The following is a 17,838-nucleotide window of genomic DNA, read 5'->3' on the forward strand; positions in this document are numbered from 1 at the left end:
CCACCAGTGGCGTAGGAGGGTTCCCTTTTCTCCACACCCTCTCCAGCATTTATTGTTTCTAGATTTTTTGATGATGGCCATTCTGACTGGTGGGAGGTGATATCTCAGTGTAGTTTTGACTTACATTTCTCTAGTAATTCGCAATGTTAAGCATCTTTTCATGTGCCTCTTGGCCATCTGTATGTCTTCTTTGGAGAAATGTCTATTTAGGTCTTCTGCCCATTTTTTGATTGGGTTGTTTGTTTTTTGATATTGAGCCACATGAGCTGTTTGTAAATTTTGGAGATTAATCCCTTCTTGGCCACATCATTTGCAAATATTTTCTCCCATTCTATGGGTTGTCTTTTCGTTTTGTTTATGGTTTCCTTTGCTGTGCAAAAGCTTTTGAGTTTAACTAGGTTCCATTTGTTTGTGTTTATTTCCATTACTCTAGGAGACGGATCAAAAAAGCTATTGCAGTGATTTATGTAAAAGAGTGTTCTGCCTATGTTTTCCTCTGAGAGTTTTATAGTCTCGAGTCTTACATTTAGGTCTTTAATCCATTTTGAGTTTATTTTTGTGTATGGTGTTAAAGAATATTATAATTTCATTTTTTTTTTGCATGTAGCTGTCCAGTTTTCCCAGCACCATTTATTGAAGAGAATGTCCTTTCTCCATTGTATATTCTTGCCATCTTTATCATATATTAATTGACCATAGGTTCGTGGGTTTATTTCTGGGCTTTTTATCCTGTTCCATGGATCTCTATTTGTTTTTGTGCCACTACCATACTGTTTTGAACTGTAGCTTTGTAGTACAGTCTGAAGTCAGGGAACCTGATTCCTCCAGCTCCATTTTTCTTTCTCAAGATCGCTTTGGCTATTCGGGGTCTTTTGTGTCTCCACACAAATTTTAAGATTTTTTGTTCTAGTTCTGTGAAAAATACCATTGGTAATTTGATAGGGATTGCATTGAATCTGTAGATTGCCTTGGGTAGTACAGTCATTTTGACAATATTGGAACAACAATATTGTTCCAATCCAAGAACGTGGTATATCTTTCCATCTGTTTGTGTTATCTTTGATTTCTTTTATCAGCATCTTATAGTTTTTAGAGTGCAGGTCTATTGCCTCCTTAGGTAGCCTTATTCCTAGGTATTTTATTCTTTTTGATGCTATGGTAAATGGGTTGTTTTTTAAATTTCTCTTTCTGATCTTTCATTGTTAGTGTATAGGAATGCAAGCAATTTCTGTGTATTAATTTTGTATCCTGCAACTTTACCCATTTCATTGATGAGCTCTAGTAGTTTTCTGGTAGCATCTTTAGATTTTCTATGTATAGTATCATGTCATCTGCAAACAGTGACAGTTTTACTTCTTTTCCAATTTGGATTCCTTTTATTTCTTTTTCTTCTCTGAATGCCATGGCTAGGATTTCCAAAACTATGTTGACTAATAGTGGAAAGAGTGGGCATCCTTGTCCTGTTCCTGATCTTAGAGGAAATGCTTTCAGCTTTTCACTGTCGAGTATGACGTTAGCTGTAGGTTGGTCAAATACGGCCTTTATTATGTTGAGGTATGTTCCCTCTGTGCCCACTTTCTGGAGAGTTTTTATCATAAATGGGTGTTGAATTTTGTCAAAAGCTTTTTCTGCATCTATAGAGATGATCATATGGGTTTTATTCAGTTCGTTGATGTGCTGTATTACACTGATTTGCGTATATTGAAGAATCCTTGCATCCCTGGAATAAATTATGGTGTACATTTGATCATGGTGTATGATCCTTTTAATGTATTGTTTGATTTGATTTGCTGGTATTTTGTTGAGGGTTTTTGCATCTATGTTCATCAGTGATATTGGCCTGTAATTTTCTATTTTTTGTGATAACTTTATCGGGTTTTGGTATCAGGGTGATGGTGGCCTCGTAGAATGAACTTGGGAGTGTTCCTTCCACTGCGATTTTTTGCAATAGTTTCAGAAGGATAGGTGATAACTCTTCTCTAAATGGTAGAATTCGCCTGTGAAGCTATCTGTTCCTGGACTTCCGTTTGTTGGGAGTTTTTAAATCACAGTTTCAATTGCAGTACTTTGGATTGGTCTGTTCATATTTTCTATTTCTTTCTGGTCTAGTTTTGGGAGGTTGTACGTTTCTGAGAGTTTGTCCATTTCTTCTAGGTTGTCTATTTTATTGGCATATAGCTGCTTGTAGTAATCTCTTATGATCCTTTGTATTTCTGAGGTGCCCACAGTAACTTGTTCATTTCTAATTTTATTGATTTGAGCCCTCTCCCTCTTCTTCTTGATGAGTCTAGCTAAAGTTTTTCAACTTTATCTTTTCAAAAAACCAGCTTTTAGTTTCACTGATCTTTTCTATTGTTTTCTTCATCTCTATTTCATTTATTTCTGCTCTGATCTTTATGATTCCTTTCCTTCTACTAACCTTGGGTTTTGTTTTTCTTTCTCTAGTTGCTTTAGGTGTAAGACTAAGTTGTTTATTTGAGATTTTTTCTTGTATCGCTATAAACTTCCCTCTTAGAAGTGCTTTTGCTGTGTCCCATAGGTTTTGGATCATCATGTTTTCATTTTCATTTGTCTCTAGGTATTTTTTTATTTCCTCTTTGATTTCTTCAGTGATCCATTGGTTGTTTAGTAGTATATTGTTTAGCTTCCACATATTTGTGTTTTTCACAATTTTTTTTTCTTGTAGTTGATTTCTAATCTCATAGTGTTGTGGTCAGAGAAGATGCTTGATATGATTTCAATTTTCTTGAATTTACCAAGGCTCGTTTTCTGGCCCAGCATGTGCTCAATCCTGGAGAGTGTTCCATGTGCACTTGAGAAGAATGTGTACTCTGCTGCTTTTGGATGGAATGCCTATAAATATCAGTTAAGTGCATCTGATCTAATGTGTCATTTAAACCTGTGTTTTCCTTATTGATTTTCTGTGTGGATGATCTGTCCATTGATGAAAGTGGGGTGTGAAAGTCTCCCAGTATTATTTCCCTTTTTATGGCTGTAAGTATTTGCCTTATAAATTGAGGTGCTCCTATGTTGGGTGCATATATATTTACAGTTGCTGTATCTTTTTCTTGCATTGATCCCTTTATCATTATGTAGTGTCCTTCTTTGTCTCCTGTAACAATCTTTATCTTAAAGTCTATTTTGTGTGATATGAGTACTGCTACTCCAGCTTTCTTTTGAGCTACATTTGCATGGAATACATTTTTGCATCCTCTTACTTTCAGTCTGCATGTGTACCTAGATCTGAAGTAGGTCTTTTGTAGACAGCATATATATGGGTTTTGTTTTTGTATCCATTCAGTCAATCTGTATCTTTTGGGTGGAGCATCTAATCCATTTACATTTAAGGTAATCATCAATTTGTACTTTTTTTTTTAATTTTTATACAACAGGTTCTTATTAGTTATCCATTTTATACATATTAGCATATATATGTCAATCCCAATCTCCCAATTCATCACACCACCACCCCCACCTCCCGCCACTTTCCCCCTTTGGTGTCCATACATTTGTTCTCTACATCTGTGTCTTAGTTTCTGCCCTGCAAACCGATTCATCTGTACCATTTTTCTAGATTCCACATATATGCGTTAATATGTAGTATTTGTTTTTCTCCTTCTGACTTACTTCACTCTGTATGACAGTCTCTAGATTCATCCACGTCTCTACAAATGACCCAATTTCGTTCCTTTTTATGGCGGAGTAATATTCCATTGTATATGTATACCACATCTTCTTTATCCATTCATCTGTTGATGGGCATTTAGGTTGCTTCCATGACCTGGCTATTGTAAACAGTGCTGCAATGAACATTGGGGTGCATGTGTCTTTTTGAATTATGGTTTTCTCTGGGTATATGCCCAGTAGTGGGATTGCTGGGTCATATGGTAGTTCTGTTTTTAGTTTTTTAAGGAACCTCCATACTGTTCTCCATAGTGGCTCTATCAATTTACATTCCCACCAACAGTGCAAGAGGGTTTCCTTTTCACCACACCCTCTCCAACATTGGTTGTTTGTAGATTTTGTGATGATGCCCATTCTAACTGGTGTGAGGTGATACCTCATTGTAGTTTTTTTGTTGTTGTTGTTGATTTTAAACTTTATAAGACATAATGGACAGAATAATTTCAAACATGTTCTCGTTGTAGTTTTGATTTGCATTTCTTTAAAGTCTTTAACTTTTGCCACTTTGATTACTATGTGTCTCGGCGTGTTTCTCCTTGGGTTTATCCTGTATGGGACTCTCTGTGCTTCCTGGACTTGGGTGGCTATTTCCTTTCCCATGTTAGGGAAGGTTTCGACTATAGTCTCTTCAAGTATTTTCTGGGGTCCTTTCTCTCTCTCTTCTCCTTCTGGGACCCCTATTATGCAAATGTTGGTGCATTTAATGTTGTCCCAGAGGTCTCTTAGGCTGTCTTCATTTCCTTTCATTCTTTCTTTCTTCTCTTCCACAGCAGTGAATTCCACCATTCTGTCTTCTAGGTCATTTATCTGTTCTTCTGCCCCAGTTATTCTGCTATTGATTCCTTCTAGTGTGTTTTTCATTTTAGTTATTGTATTGTTCATCTCTGTTTGCTCTTTAATTCTTCTAGGTCTTTGTTAAACATTTCTTGCATCTTCTCGATCTTTGCCTCCATTCTTCTTCCAAGGTTCTGGATCATCTTCACTATCAGTATTCTGAATTCTTTTTCTGGAAGGTTGCCTATCTCCACTTAATTTAGCTGATTTTCTGGGGTTTTATCTTGTTCCTTTATCTGGTACATAGCCCTCTGCCTTTTCATCTTGTCTATCTTTCTTTGAATGTGGTTTTTGTTCTGCAGGCTGCAGGATGGTAGTTCTTCTTGCTTCTGCTGTCTGCCCTCTGGTGGATGAGGCTATCTAAGAGGCTTGTGCAAGTTTCCTGATGGGAGGGACTGGTGGTGGGTAGAGCTGGCTGTTGCTCTGGTGGACAGAGCTCAGTAAAACTTTAATCCGCTTGTCTGCTGATGGGTGGGGCTGGGTTCTCTCCCTGTTGGTTGTTTGGCCTGAGGCAACCCAACACTGGAGCCTACCTGGGCTCTTTGGTGGGGCTAATGGTGGACTCTGGGAGGGCTCACGCCAAGGAGTACTTCCAGAACTTCTGCTGCCAGTGTCCCTGTCCTTATGGTGAGACACAGCCACCCCCCGCCTCTGCAGGAGACCCTCCAACACTAGCAGGTAGGTCTGGTTCAGTCTCCTGTGGGGTCACTGCTCCTTCCCCTGGGTCCCGATACACACACTACTTTGTGTGTGCCCTCCAAGAGTGGAGTCTTTGTTTCCCCCATTCCTGTCAAAGTCCTGCAATCAAATCCCGCTAGCCTTCAAAGTCTGATTCTCTAGCAATTCCTTCTCCCGTTGCCAGACACCCAGGTTGGGAAGCCTGACCTGGGACTCAAAACCTTCACTTCAGTGGGTGGACTTCTGTGGTATAAGTGTTCTCCAGTTTGTGAGTCACCCACCCAGCAGTTATGGGATTTGATTTTATTGTGATTGCGCCCCTCCTACAGTCTCATTGTGGCTTCCCCTTTGTCTTTGGATGTGGGGTATCTTTTTTGGTGAGTTCCAGTGTCTTCCTGTCAATGATTGTTCAGCAGTTAGTTGTGATTCCGGTCTTCTTGCAAGAGGGAGTGAGAGCACGTCCTTCTACTCCGCCATCTTGAACCCTGTACAGTACGTATGTTCATACTGCCATTTTGTTAATTGTTTTGGATTTGTTTTTGTAGGTGTTTTGTCTTCCCTTCCTCTTTTGTTCTCGTGATTTGATGACTAACTTTCGTGTTTTGTTTGGATTCCTTTTTCTTTTTTGTGTTTGTATCTATTGTAGATTTTTGGTTTGCATTTTCCATGAGGTTTTGATATAGCCATCAATATATAAACAAGATTTTTTTATGTTGCTGGTCTTTTAATTTCAAATGGATATCCAATGTCCTGCTTTTGTGCTCTCCTCTTCTCACAGTTGCTGGTTTTGATATCGTATTTGTGTGCAGATGATTTCCTACCTTTACTGTATGTTTGCCTTTACCAGTGAGCTTTCCCACTCATAATTTTTTTGTTTCTAGTTGTGGCCTTTTCTTTTCCACCTAGAGAATTTCCTTTAGCATTGGTTTCAAAGCTGGTTTGGTGGTGCTGAATTCTCTTAGCTTTTGCTTCTCTGTAAAGCTTTTGATTTCTCCGTCGAATCTGAATGCGAGCTTTGCTGAGTAGAGTATTCTTGGTTGTAGGTTCTTCCCTTTCATCACTTTAAATATATGGTGCCACTCCTGGCCTGCAGAGTTTCTGCAGAAATCAGCTGATAACCTTATGGGAGTTCCCTTGTATGTTATCCGTTGCTTTTTCCCTTGTTGCTTTTAATATTTTCTCTTTGTCTTCAATTTTTGTCAGTTTTATTACTATGTGTCGCAGTGTGTTCATCCTTGGGTTTATCCTGCCTGGGACTCTCTGCACGTCCTAGGCTTGGGTGACTGTTTTCTTTCCCATGTTAGGGAAGTTGTCAGCTATTATTTCTTCAAATATTTTCTCAGGCCCTTTCTTTCTCTCTTCTCCTTCTGGGACCCCTATAATGTGAATGTTGATGCATTTAATGTTGTCCCAGAGGTCTCTGAGACTGTCCTCATTTCTTTTCATTCTTATTTTCTTTATTCTGTTCTGTAGCAGTGATTTCCACCATTCTGTCTTCCAGCTCACTTATCCATTCTTCTGCCTCAGTTATTCTGTTATTGATTCCTTCTAGTGTTATTTTTCATTTCAGTTATTGTATTGTTCATCTCTCTTTGTTTTTTCTTTAGTTCTAGGTCTCTGTTAAAAATTTCTTGTATCTTCTCAATCTGTGCCTCCGCTCTTTTTTCCGAGATCTTGGATCATCTTTACTATCATTACTCTGAATTCTTCTTCAGGTAGATTGCCTACCTCCACTTCACTTTGTTATTCTGGGGTTTTATCTTTTTCCTTTATCTGGGACATATTCCTCTGCCGTCTCATTTTGTCTTTCTGTGATTGCAGTTTCTGTTTTGCAGGCTACATATTTGTAGTTCTTGCTTCTGCTGTCTGCCCTCTGGTGGATGAGGCTAAGAGGCTTGTACAGGCTTCCTGGTGGCATGGACTGGTACCTGCCCACTCGTGGGTAGAGCTGGGTCTTGTCCCTCTGGTGGGATGGACCATGTCAGGGGGTGTGTTTATCAGCTACCTGTTTATTCAGGAAGACTTTAAGCGCCTCTCTGCTGATGTGTGGGTCTGTTTTCCCATCCTGTTGGTTGTTTGGCCTGAGATATCTCAGCATTGGAACTACAGACTGTTGGTTGGGGCCAGGTCTTGGTGAGAAAATGGAGGCCTCCAAGAGGGCTCACGGCAATGAGTACACCCCAGACTACCACCGCCAGTGTCCTTGTCCCTGCAGTGAGTCAGCCACCCCCTGCCTCTGCAGGAGACCCTCCAATATAATACTAGCAGGTAAGTCTGCCCCAGTCTCTCATGAGGTCACCACTTTTTCCCTGAGTCCTGACGTGCACAAGACCCTGTGTGCGCCCTCCAAGAGTGGAGTTTCTGTTTCCCCCAGTCCTGTGGAATCCCTGTGGTCAAACCCTGCTGGCCTTCAAAGCCACATTCTCTGGGGCCTCCTCCTCCCATTGCCAGACCCCCAGGCTGGGGAGGCCTGAGGTGGGACTCAGGACTTTCACTCCTGCAGGAGAACTTCTGTGGCATAATTATTTTATACCCAGCATATATGGGATTGGATTTTATCGCAGTTGTGTCCCGCCTACAATCTAGTTGTGGATTCTTCTTTGTCTTTGGATGTACGGTAACTTTTTAGGTAGGTTGCAGTGTTTTTTTGTCAGTGGTTGTTCAGCGGTTACTTGTAATTTTGGTGTTTCCGTAAGAAGAGGTGAGCTCACATTCTTCTACTCCACCATCTTGTCTCCTCTCTTTCCTGTAATTTTCATACTGCTGATAGGTACTCAGGAATTTCTACTGTCTAATCAATATCTTCTCATAAACACTATTCCAGTCTCTCATCATCTTTCTTCTCTGTTGGATATTCTTCCAGCAAGTAGTAGAGAACTGGCTTGCTTTTGAACATGTAGCTAGTCTCTCCAACCATCAACATATTTACTTTTACTGAACCAAAATAAATAGTCCTGTAGTCACCAAAAAAACAAGTATTTGAGATTGTGCAACCGTAGTTTAGAATGAATGGTAATGTAACCCATAACCAGTTGTGAATAACTAAAATGAGTCTCTTATCCATGAAGACTTTCATTCCAAGCATCTCTTTAAGTGACAATCCATATACTTATATGAACTTATTATCTATAAACAATAAAGGCTCTTAAAAGCCTTTTTCAAATTTATCTGTGCTTTGTGAGACTACTGTGCCAGCCAAGGGAATAAACAGCACCTGCAAAATTACTGATTGACTTGGTACTTCGAAATGACTACTGGAACACAGAACTGTTCATAATGCTAATTTTTTAAAAAAGCAAATATAGTAGAATATTTTACTGTCCAGTCTCAGATGAAATTTATTCCACTAACACAGGCATTGATTAAAACATTTAAGAATCGCATCTTTTTTAGAATCACCGTAGTTCTGAGGCTACTCTAGAATATCCTCAGTGGTTTAAGATATACACATGTACCTCACCTCTTCATCTTTTGAGGACAGATTTGTTTGGGAACAACCAGAAGTCATGAGGCATTAATTAGTGTATATGATTAGTGACCATTCCATCTTGATTTCTATTCCTTCATCTAATTGAACATTACAACTAGTAGAAATATACCCATAAGTATATTTAAAATTTGCATCTTTTTAATAAACCCAAACTTGCTTCTATTGAGTAAGTAGTCAAATGAAGGGTCCCAAACCACTTAAAAACCAGGGTCCCAGCATTACAGATCACTGCCTGTTGCTCAGTTCAATGTTCTACAATTCTAAAAAGAACAAAACAAAAAGAAACCCCAAAGACAGTGATGACTGACAAATACATGCACAGATGAAAGACTGGAAGCCCTCCTTGAAAGAAAATAGTTTGCTTGTTTGTTGTTATCCGAAAGATAGGACCAAACTCTAGTACAAGGTAGACTTCAATTAACTAAAGACTCCCATAAAGAGTTTCAAGATTTTTCAAAGAACTAATTTGTGCCTTTGATAAAATTTTTTCTACTGTATTTTTGTTTCCTACTTCATTATTTTCCTATCATTATTCTCTCTTTCTACTTTGAGGGTTTTTTGGTTCATGTTCTAACTTATTATGCTATATGTATCCCACATGCTTTGCTATGTATTGTTTTTATTATCCTTAAGTTCTGGGTATTTTTTAAACTTCCATTAGGACTTCTTTAACCCATGAGTTATTTAGCAAAATAGGAGTTTATTTAACTAACTTTTTAAGTTCTAACTTAATTGCATTGTAGTTAGTTAGAGATTATAGTCTACATACATAATACTTAATTTTTAAGTCTTCTTAGCCTTAACCCTAGTACATGATTGGTTTTTGTAAATGTCCCATGTACACTTGAGGAAAATATATTCTGGAACACTCCCCAGGATATATGTTAGGCCACAAAACAAGTCTTAAATTTATTAAGATTGAAATCATATCACACATCCTTTCTGACCACAATGGTATGAAATTAGGAATCAGTAGAATAAAACTGGAAAACTCACAAATATGTGAAGATTAAATAACATGTTACTGAACAATGGGTCAAAGAAGAAATCAAAAGAAAAATCAGAAAATACCTTGAAGCAAATGAAAATGTAATATAACATACTAAAACTTATGGGATGCAGCAAAAGCTGTTGTAAGAGAGAAGATCATAGAGGTACCTACATTAAGAAAAAAAGTTCAAATATATAACATTAAGAAAAAAAGTTCAAATAAATAACCTAACTTTACACTAGGAACTAGATAGATAAAGAAGAACAAACTAAGCCCAAAAGTTAGTTAGTAGAGGAAGGAAACAACAAAGATCAGAGTGGAAATAAATAGAAACTATAAAAAGACAATAGAAAAGGTCAGTAAAGCTTAAAGCCACTTTTAAAAGATAAACAAAATAGGTAAACCTGTAGCTAGACTTATCAAGGAAAAAAGAGAGGACTCAAATAAATTAGAAGTTAAGTCAGAAAGAGAAAAACAACTATCGTATATTAATGTATATATGTGGAATCTAGAAAAATGGCACAGATGAACCAGTTTGCAAGGCAGAAATAGAGACATAGATGTAGAGAACAAATGTATGGACACCAAGAGGGGAAAGCGGGGGGTGGTGGTTGGATGAATTGGGAGACAGATTGGGATTGACATATATACACTACTATGTATAAAATAGATAACTAATAGGAACCTGCTGTATGGCACAGGGAACTCTACTCGCTGTACAGTAGAAACTAACACAACATTGTAAAACAACTATACCCCAATAAAAAAAAATAATAATAAAACTCCTAATCAAAGAAGAAAATAAATAAATTAGAAATGAAAGAGGAGACATTAGAGTCAAAGGAACAACCCTGGATACTCCAGAAGCCAGGAAATAGAGACACATTAAAAATAATATTTCTAAGATTGATGTCAAAGAGTGTACTGCCTCTGGAGATTGGCCAAGATGGTACAGTAGAAAGACCCTAAGCTCACCTCCTCTCACAGGCACACCAAAATTACAACTATTTGTAGAACAACCATTGATGAAAAGGTTTGGAACCTACCAGAAAAGATCTTCTACAAACTAAAGATATAAAGAAGGTACCATAACGAGATGGGTAAGAGAGGCGGAGTTGTGATTTAGTCAAGTCCCATACCCACAGGTGGGCAACCCACAGTGGGGAGAGTAATTACAATTGCAGAGGTTCTTCCAAAGGAGTGAGGGGGTCTGAGCCCCGTGTTGCATTTCCCAGCCCAGGGGTCCTGCACTGGAAAGATGAGCCCCCAGAGCATTTGGCTTTGAAGGCCAGCAGGGCTTACTTTCAGGAGTGCCAGAGGGCTGGAGGAAATAGAGACTTCACTCTTAAAGGGTGCACACGAAATCTTACACTCCTGGCCCCAGGGCAGAAGCAGTAATTTGAAAGAAGCCTTGGTCAGACCTACCTGCTGATCTTGGAGTGATCTCGCAGCTCACCCTGTGAACACAGACACTGGAGGCGGCCATTCTGGGGAGCTCATTCTACCTCATGGACACTGGTGCTGGCAAGCACCACTTTTTAACCCTCCCTCTACATTATTAGCCTCGGGACCCAGCCCTACCCTGGCCCGACAGACTAGGTACCAGTGCTGGGATGCCTCAGGCCAAGCAGCTAACTGAGCAGAGACAGCTCTACCCATTAGCAGAAGGGCTGCCTTAAAACTCCCTAAGCCCAGAGCTCCCCGGACATGGCTCTGCCTACCAGAGGGCTCAGGACACAGCCCTACAAACTAGTACACAGACATTAGATATGGGGCCCCTAGGGCCCTCACCCAGAGATGCTGGGACACAGTGGGCAGCCTCAGAAATCCCTGGGCCCTTGCAACAGCCTCTGGTGAGCCTTCTCTAGCCTCAGGACCACTGTTATCCACCGAGGGGTGGACATCAGCCACAATACTTAACTGCAGCCCTGCAGCCTGTGGAACTGACCATTCCACCAGCAGGCCAGACCCTGCCCTCACACTGGCTGGGCCCTGGCCTTGCCCATTAGCAGGCCAATACAAGCTTCAGGACAGCCCAGACCCTGCAACCAACTGTGTTAGAAACTAGCCACAGCCACCAGTGATTGGACAATAGCTCTGGGACCCCTGGGCCCTGCAACCAGTTCCCAGAACTCAGCTCTGCCCACCAGTAGGCCAGCATTAGGCCCAGGATCTGGCTTCATCCACCAGTGGGCAGGCAACAGCCCTGAGGTCTTCGGGACCCTGACTCCATCCTCCAGTGAGCCAGCAAAATCCTAGGGCTCCCAGGGGTTCCGCAACCAGCTGCCTCATGACCTGGCCCCACCAGCCAGCAGACAGCAGCCTCGACACAAGGCAGGACCTGACAACTAACCAGACTGGGGGTCAACCAAGCCTACTGTGCTGCCCACAGCAGTCAGCCTGTCACAAAAGAAGGACCCACTCAGCCCATATAGGGGCACCACTAGAGCATGTAGCTCTGGTGATGAGAGGGGTGTGTTCTGCCAAGATGCATAGGACATCTCCTACAAAAGGTCACCCAAGGCTGGGAACTGTAACCAACCTACCAGACACAGAAAAATTTAAAAAGCAAGTTAGGCAAAATGAGGCAACAGAGGGACATACTCCAAATGAAGGAACAAGATAAAACCCCAGAAGAAGAATTAAGTGAAATGGATAGGCAATCTACCTGAGAAAGTGTTCAGGGTAGTGATTGTAAAGATGATCAAAGAACTTAGGAGAAGAATGAATGCACAAAGCAAGAAGTTAGGAGTTTTTAACAGAGTTAGAAACTATAAAGAACAACCAGAGATGAAGAATACAATAACTGAAATGAAAAATACACTAGAAGGAATCAACAGACTCTATGATACAGAGGAATGAATCAGTGAGCTGGAAGACAGAGTAGTGGAAATCACTGACGCTGAACAGAAAAAAGAATAAAAATAAATGAGGACAACTTAAGAGACCTCTGAGACACCATCAATCACACTAATATTCTCATTATAGGGGTCCCAGGAGAAGAGAGAAAGAAAGGGGCTGAGAACATATTTGAAGACATAATAGCTGAAAACTTCCCTAATCTGGGAAAGGAAACAGTCACCCAATTCCAGGAAGCACAGAGTCCCACACAGGATTAACCCATAAAGGAACACACCAAGATACATTGATTAAAATGGCAAAAATTAAAGAAAGAATATTAAGAACAGCAAGGGAAAAGCAACAAGTTGTATACGAGGGAACTGCTTATTGTGGATATAAATGATTTTTACTACTTTTGTGTTTTTTCTACTGGCTTTCTGTGTGGATGATTTCCTACCTTAACCGTTTGTTTACATTTAATGATGAGCTTTTTCCATTCATAATTTTCATGTTTCTAGTTGTGACCTTTTCTTTTAAGTGAAATAGAAAAGAGAAGTTCCTTTAACATTTCTTGTAAAGCTGGTTTGGTGGTGCTGAACTCTGCTAGCTTTTGCTTGTTTGTAAAACTTTTGATCTCTCCGTTAATTCTGAAAGAGAGCCTTGCTGGGTGGAGTATTCTTGGTTGTAGGGTTTTCCCTTTCATCACTTTAAATATATTGTGCCAATCCCTTCTGGCCTGCAGAGTTTCTGTTAAAAAGTCAGCTTATAGCCTTATGACAATTCCCTCGTATACAACTTGTTGCTTTTCCCTTGCTAAACCTCATGGTAATCAAAAATCTCCAATAGGTACATAGAGGAAAAGAGAAAGGAATCCAAACATAACACTAAATATAGTCATCAAGTCACAAGAGAACAAAAGAAGGGGGGAAAAAAGACCTACAAAAACAACCCCCCAAAAATTAACAAAATGGCAATAGGAACATACATATTGATAATTACTTTAAATGTAAATGCACTAAATGCTTCAATCAAAAGACACAGAGTGGCTGAATGGATACAAAAACAAGACCTATATATATGCTGCCTACAAGAGACTCACTTCATATCTAAAGACACACATACACTGAAAGTGAGGGGATTGAAAAAGATGTTCCATACAAATGGAAATCAAAAGAAAGCCAGTGTAGCAATACTTATATCAGACAAAATAGAGTTTAAACAAAGACTGTTACAAGACACACAGAAGGTCATTACATAATGATCAAGAAGTCAATCCAAGTAGAAGATATAACACTTGTAAATATCTATGCACCCAAAATAGGAGCACCTAAATACATAAAGTGAATACTAACAGACATAAAGGGAGAAAACGACAGTAACACAATAATAGTAGGGTATTTTAACATGCCACTTACATCAGTGAACAGATCACCCAGACAGAAAATCAATAAAGAAACACTGGCCTTAAATGAAGCATCGAACCAGATGGACTTAATAGCTACATATAGGACATTCCATCCAAAAGCAACAGAATACACATTCTTCTCAGTTGCACATGGAACATTCTCCATGATAGATCACATGCTAGACCACAAAACAAGCCTCGGTAAATTTAAGAATAGTGGAATCATATCAAGCATCTTTTTATGACTACAACTCTACAAGAATAAAAATTAACTATAAGAAAAAAATGCAAAAAACACAACACATGGAGGCTAACCTACATACTACTAAACAACCAGTGGATAACTGAAGAAATCAAAGAGGAAGTAAAAAAATACCCAGAGACAAATGAAAATGAAAACATGATAAATTAAAAACACCTATGGAACACAGTAAAAACAGTTCTAAGAGGGAAGCAATACAAGCTTCCAATCATAAACTACTACTACTCACTTCTGCCAGGAAAGAACACCACCTTCATAGGTGGCATTTGTTGAATGAATTGTAATACAGAAAATAAGAAAATGGAATAGAAAGGAGACATTTGTAAAGTTTTGCAGATGTGAAAGTACTATTACCAAGATTTCTAGATGTTTTGGTTTATAGGAAAGGAAAAAGCATTCCACTTTCCCCATTTCCAGTATACCATATATTTTCAAAGCTCATTGCCATCTTTATTTTCAACAGGGCTCCATCATTTATTAGCTAGCATCTTTAGGAGGCAGGATGAAGTTTAGTGGCTGAACTTGCTGCACAAAGGAAGCTCAGTCTTCTTCCTACCTGTAAATATCTCTCCCTGCAATAGCAGCACTGCAAAAATAACCTCACTGAACCACTTGAACAAACTCCAAAAGGAACTTCAACCACTCACCTGGATGCAAGCCAGAGGCTCGTTCGTCCAAATCGAATATCCACCCACTAAATATATTCTCTCATTGTGGACGGCAACTCCGGATTCATTTTGGCCTAAAGTAAAGAGAAGTGAAAAAAAGAGGAAAAATAAATCCATTTCCTTGCATGTCTTCATTAACCCTTTTGCCACTGAGGGATACAATTTCCCTCTGTGGCACACTTGTATATTCCACAGGATTTCTGCCTCAACTAATCACTGTCTCCCAGTTCTCAGAGGGAAGAATTAACCACTCTCAGAGAATGAATCTGTGTTGGGTCAGAATCCGGCCATAACACTTAATAGCCAGCCAAGTTAGTAAATACAGCATTAAATACAGCAATAATAAGCCACACAGAACTAAGTTTTATACTATGTTGTATGCCATTAGTTTATATGGTATATTTTAGGAATGCAAAACACCTCTTGTACTACAAATGCTTTTAAGCAAGTGCTTACATTTGTAACGGCTGCAACCGCAAGAAGCCAATAAAACAGAGCCATGCCCCTAGTGTGCCCCAAATGAAGACAAATGACAGAGAAGATTGATAAAGTTACTACCCTTCTTTTCTTTACATACACAACAGTTTTAAGACTATATTAAAGTTCCTGAGCTAGGACCAGCCTGGGTAGTCCCTAGATACTGACACGCCAAAATGATGAAAGGTTCCTCCCCAACTTAAAAAAGAAGACAGAATAACTCACTACTACATATTCTTCCCTGGAGGCCATCAGAGAGTGAGATAGTCTCTTTTTATTGATGGTCTGACACAGGATTGACTCGGGTAATAAATAAGCTGGATCCTAAAGCAGACAGAAGCACAGATCGAGGGACCAAGGGGCTAAGGTACCACTGCAGCAACTTAGAGCTAAGTGCTTGTAGGTGGGCCTCAAAGATCATTTTCGCAAAAACAGGAGCTCAATACAAAGCATCTAAACCTCTCACACTGGTTATGCCCCCACTGTGGCCTCCGTAGCAGCAGCTGGGAGTGATTGAGTGCCCACTCAGCATATTAAAATGTCTTGAGGCAATAGTCCAGCCCATCCGTTTGAGTTTGTGATTTTCCTATTAGAGCAGCCTGGAAGGGATCTTAATCATGTAGGCCGAAAAGGGAGGACAAGTTTTCAACTTCATAAAAAAAAGTCAGGGGTAAGCTGTTCGCTGCTTTCATTTACTCCCCTGTGGGATGAGTACGGTCCCTACCTAGTGCTACCCCGTGGTAATGCTTGGGTGGGTCTGTGTGGCCAGAAGTGCTGCCAAACCCCCATGCACAGAACATCTCTAAAGTTTTGTCTTTAGGAGAATACAGGCAGAAGCTATATTGGACACTGACAAACAATGAAGACCACTCTCCTGCACTCACCAGAAATAAGAGGACTAAAAGTAGTGAGAAGTAAAAAATAAATTGCTCCTGTAAAGAGTCATTACCTCTTTCAGCGCCTGTTTCCTTCTACTTATACCAATGTTCCTACGTGAATACTGATTGACAATAATGGACCTGACATGTCTCTCTTGGCAACGTGAAACACACACAAAGGTAACACGGGCCCTGAGAAACCAGATGTTCAGCCACCTGATGAGTGAGTCCGATTTTGTGAGATAAACAATGCACACCTTTCTGGGTAATAAAAGCAAGCTGTTCTACCACCATGCACTTAATATTTACAGCTGCACTACAGAAATCTAAGAAAACAAGTTTGGCAACTTCCTGAATCTCTGCTTTTCCTGATTTACTCAATCAAAGGTACTTGCCAGTCAACAGGTTAAAATTACAGCGCGTCCACTGGTCAGCGTCCATGTTGTAGGCATCTATATGCCGCACAAGGACCCGGTCGTTATTGTAGTCCAGGTCATTGCCTCCAAGAACATAAAGCTTCCTTTGAACAGCAGCCATGGAATGGTAGACCCGCCTCTGCAGCATGGGGCTGCGGCTTATCCACTTATTCTGAGACAAAAAAAGAGGAAAAAGAAACTCAGGTGAATTCTCTTAAGTGGAGACCTCCAGGGCAGAAAACAGCAGTGCTTCATTAGTAGTGGGGACTCCAATGTTGGTCAATCACATTCTATTTGAATGTTGTTTATGTACTTTGAAAGGTATGGGCTTCTTGCCTGAGAACAAGTGCAGAAGAGCCCACATGTTCTAACTCTATTTGCAACTTACATAAGGCATTTCCTCTTCCTTGGGTTGCATTTTGAATTTGTAAAGGGAGCATATGAGAATTTAGACGTTTTCATCATTGGTTATTTCTCCCAATTGAGAGAACTTACTCCTGCAAATGACTTAAGAGTACAAGTGCATGGTTAGGTGTATTGTGTGCGGTGGCATAATGATAACAAAACAGGCTCTGGATCCAGAATGCCTGAGTTTATCATCTGTGTGTGACCTTGGCAATTTACTTAACCTGTCTGTGCCTGTTTCCTCATCTGTAAAATAGAGATAACAGTACCCACCTGACAAGCCTGTTGTGAAGATTAAATGAGCTAATACACTTAAAGCACTTAGAACAATGCCTGGCACATATGTCCAATAATATGCACTTTTAAAAAGTTATTGTGATATAATCATTGGCTGCCCGAGGACCCTTCATAAGCTAATGTGAGGGCAGCTTTGCTGTTCTTTCCAGGATGAACCTCCGGAGGTCAATGGAAGAGCTAAGATTTGATTCAGCGACAAACCCCTCACAGCCTTTAATATATTTACACTCACATCTTCACCGAATTGGGAAAGGTTATTTCCAGGCACACGGTTATCTGTTTTGTTAGAAGACCAAATGTTCTGTGATAACTTTAGGGAATGGTGAAACCTCTAATATTTGGTTCTAGATCACTCTCAGGAATGAGAAAGGTATGCTCAACTCCTCTCAAATAAGGCTCCTATTTAAAATACAATGTAAAAATAGATGAAAATCAAATATGACTTTAATTTTAAATCTCAACGAAGTAATGGACAGGTAAGTAAACCTTACCATTTTCTTTCTACATAAACA

General features: G+C 39.8%; 1 protein-coding gene across 7 annotated transcripts in view; it reads right to left on the minus strand.

The window, feature by feature from the left end:
• KLHL32 (kelch like family member 32) overlaps positions 1 to 17,838 on the minus strand; it is a 230,963-nt gene that overhangs the window by 4,546 nt on the left and 208,579 nt on the right. For 6 of the 7 annotated variants that reach the window (XM_059941560.1, XM_059941554.1, XM_059941555.1 and 3 more), the window contains 2 exons: positions 16,604 to 16,796; positions 14,833 to 14,927 (listed from right to left, as the gene is read on the minus strand). In XM_059941560.1, the coding sequence (XP_059797543.1) occupies positions 14,833 to 14,927; positions 16,604 to 16,796 (288 nt within the window). Of the gene's footprint in view, positions 1 to 14,832; positions 14,928 to 16,603; positions 16,797 to 17,838 lie in introns of those variants that run through there. The other variant, XR_009506207.1, reaches the window with a different exon arrangement.

Source organism: Balaenoptera ricei, chromosome 12, assembly GCF_028023285.1.
Source record: "Balaenoptera ricei isolate mBalRic1 chromosome 12, mBalRic1.hap2, whole genome shotgun sequence".
Taxonomy (NCBI): Eukaryota; Metazoa; Chordata; class Mammalia; order Artiodactyla; family Balaenopteridae; genus Balaenoptera; species Balaenoptera ricei.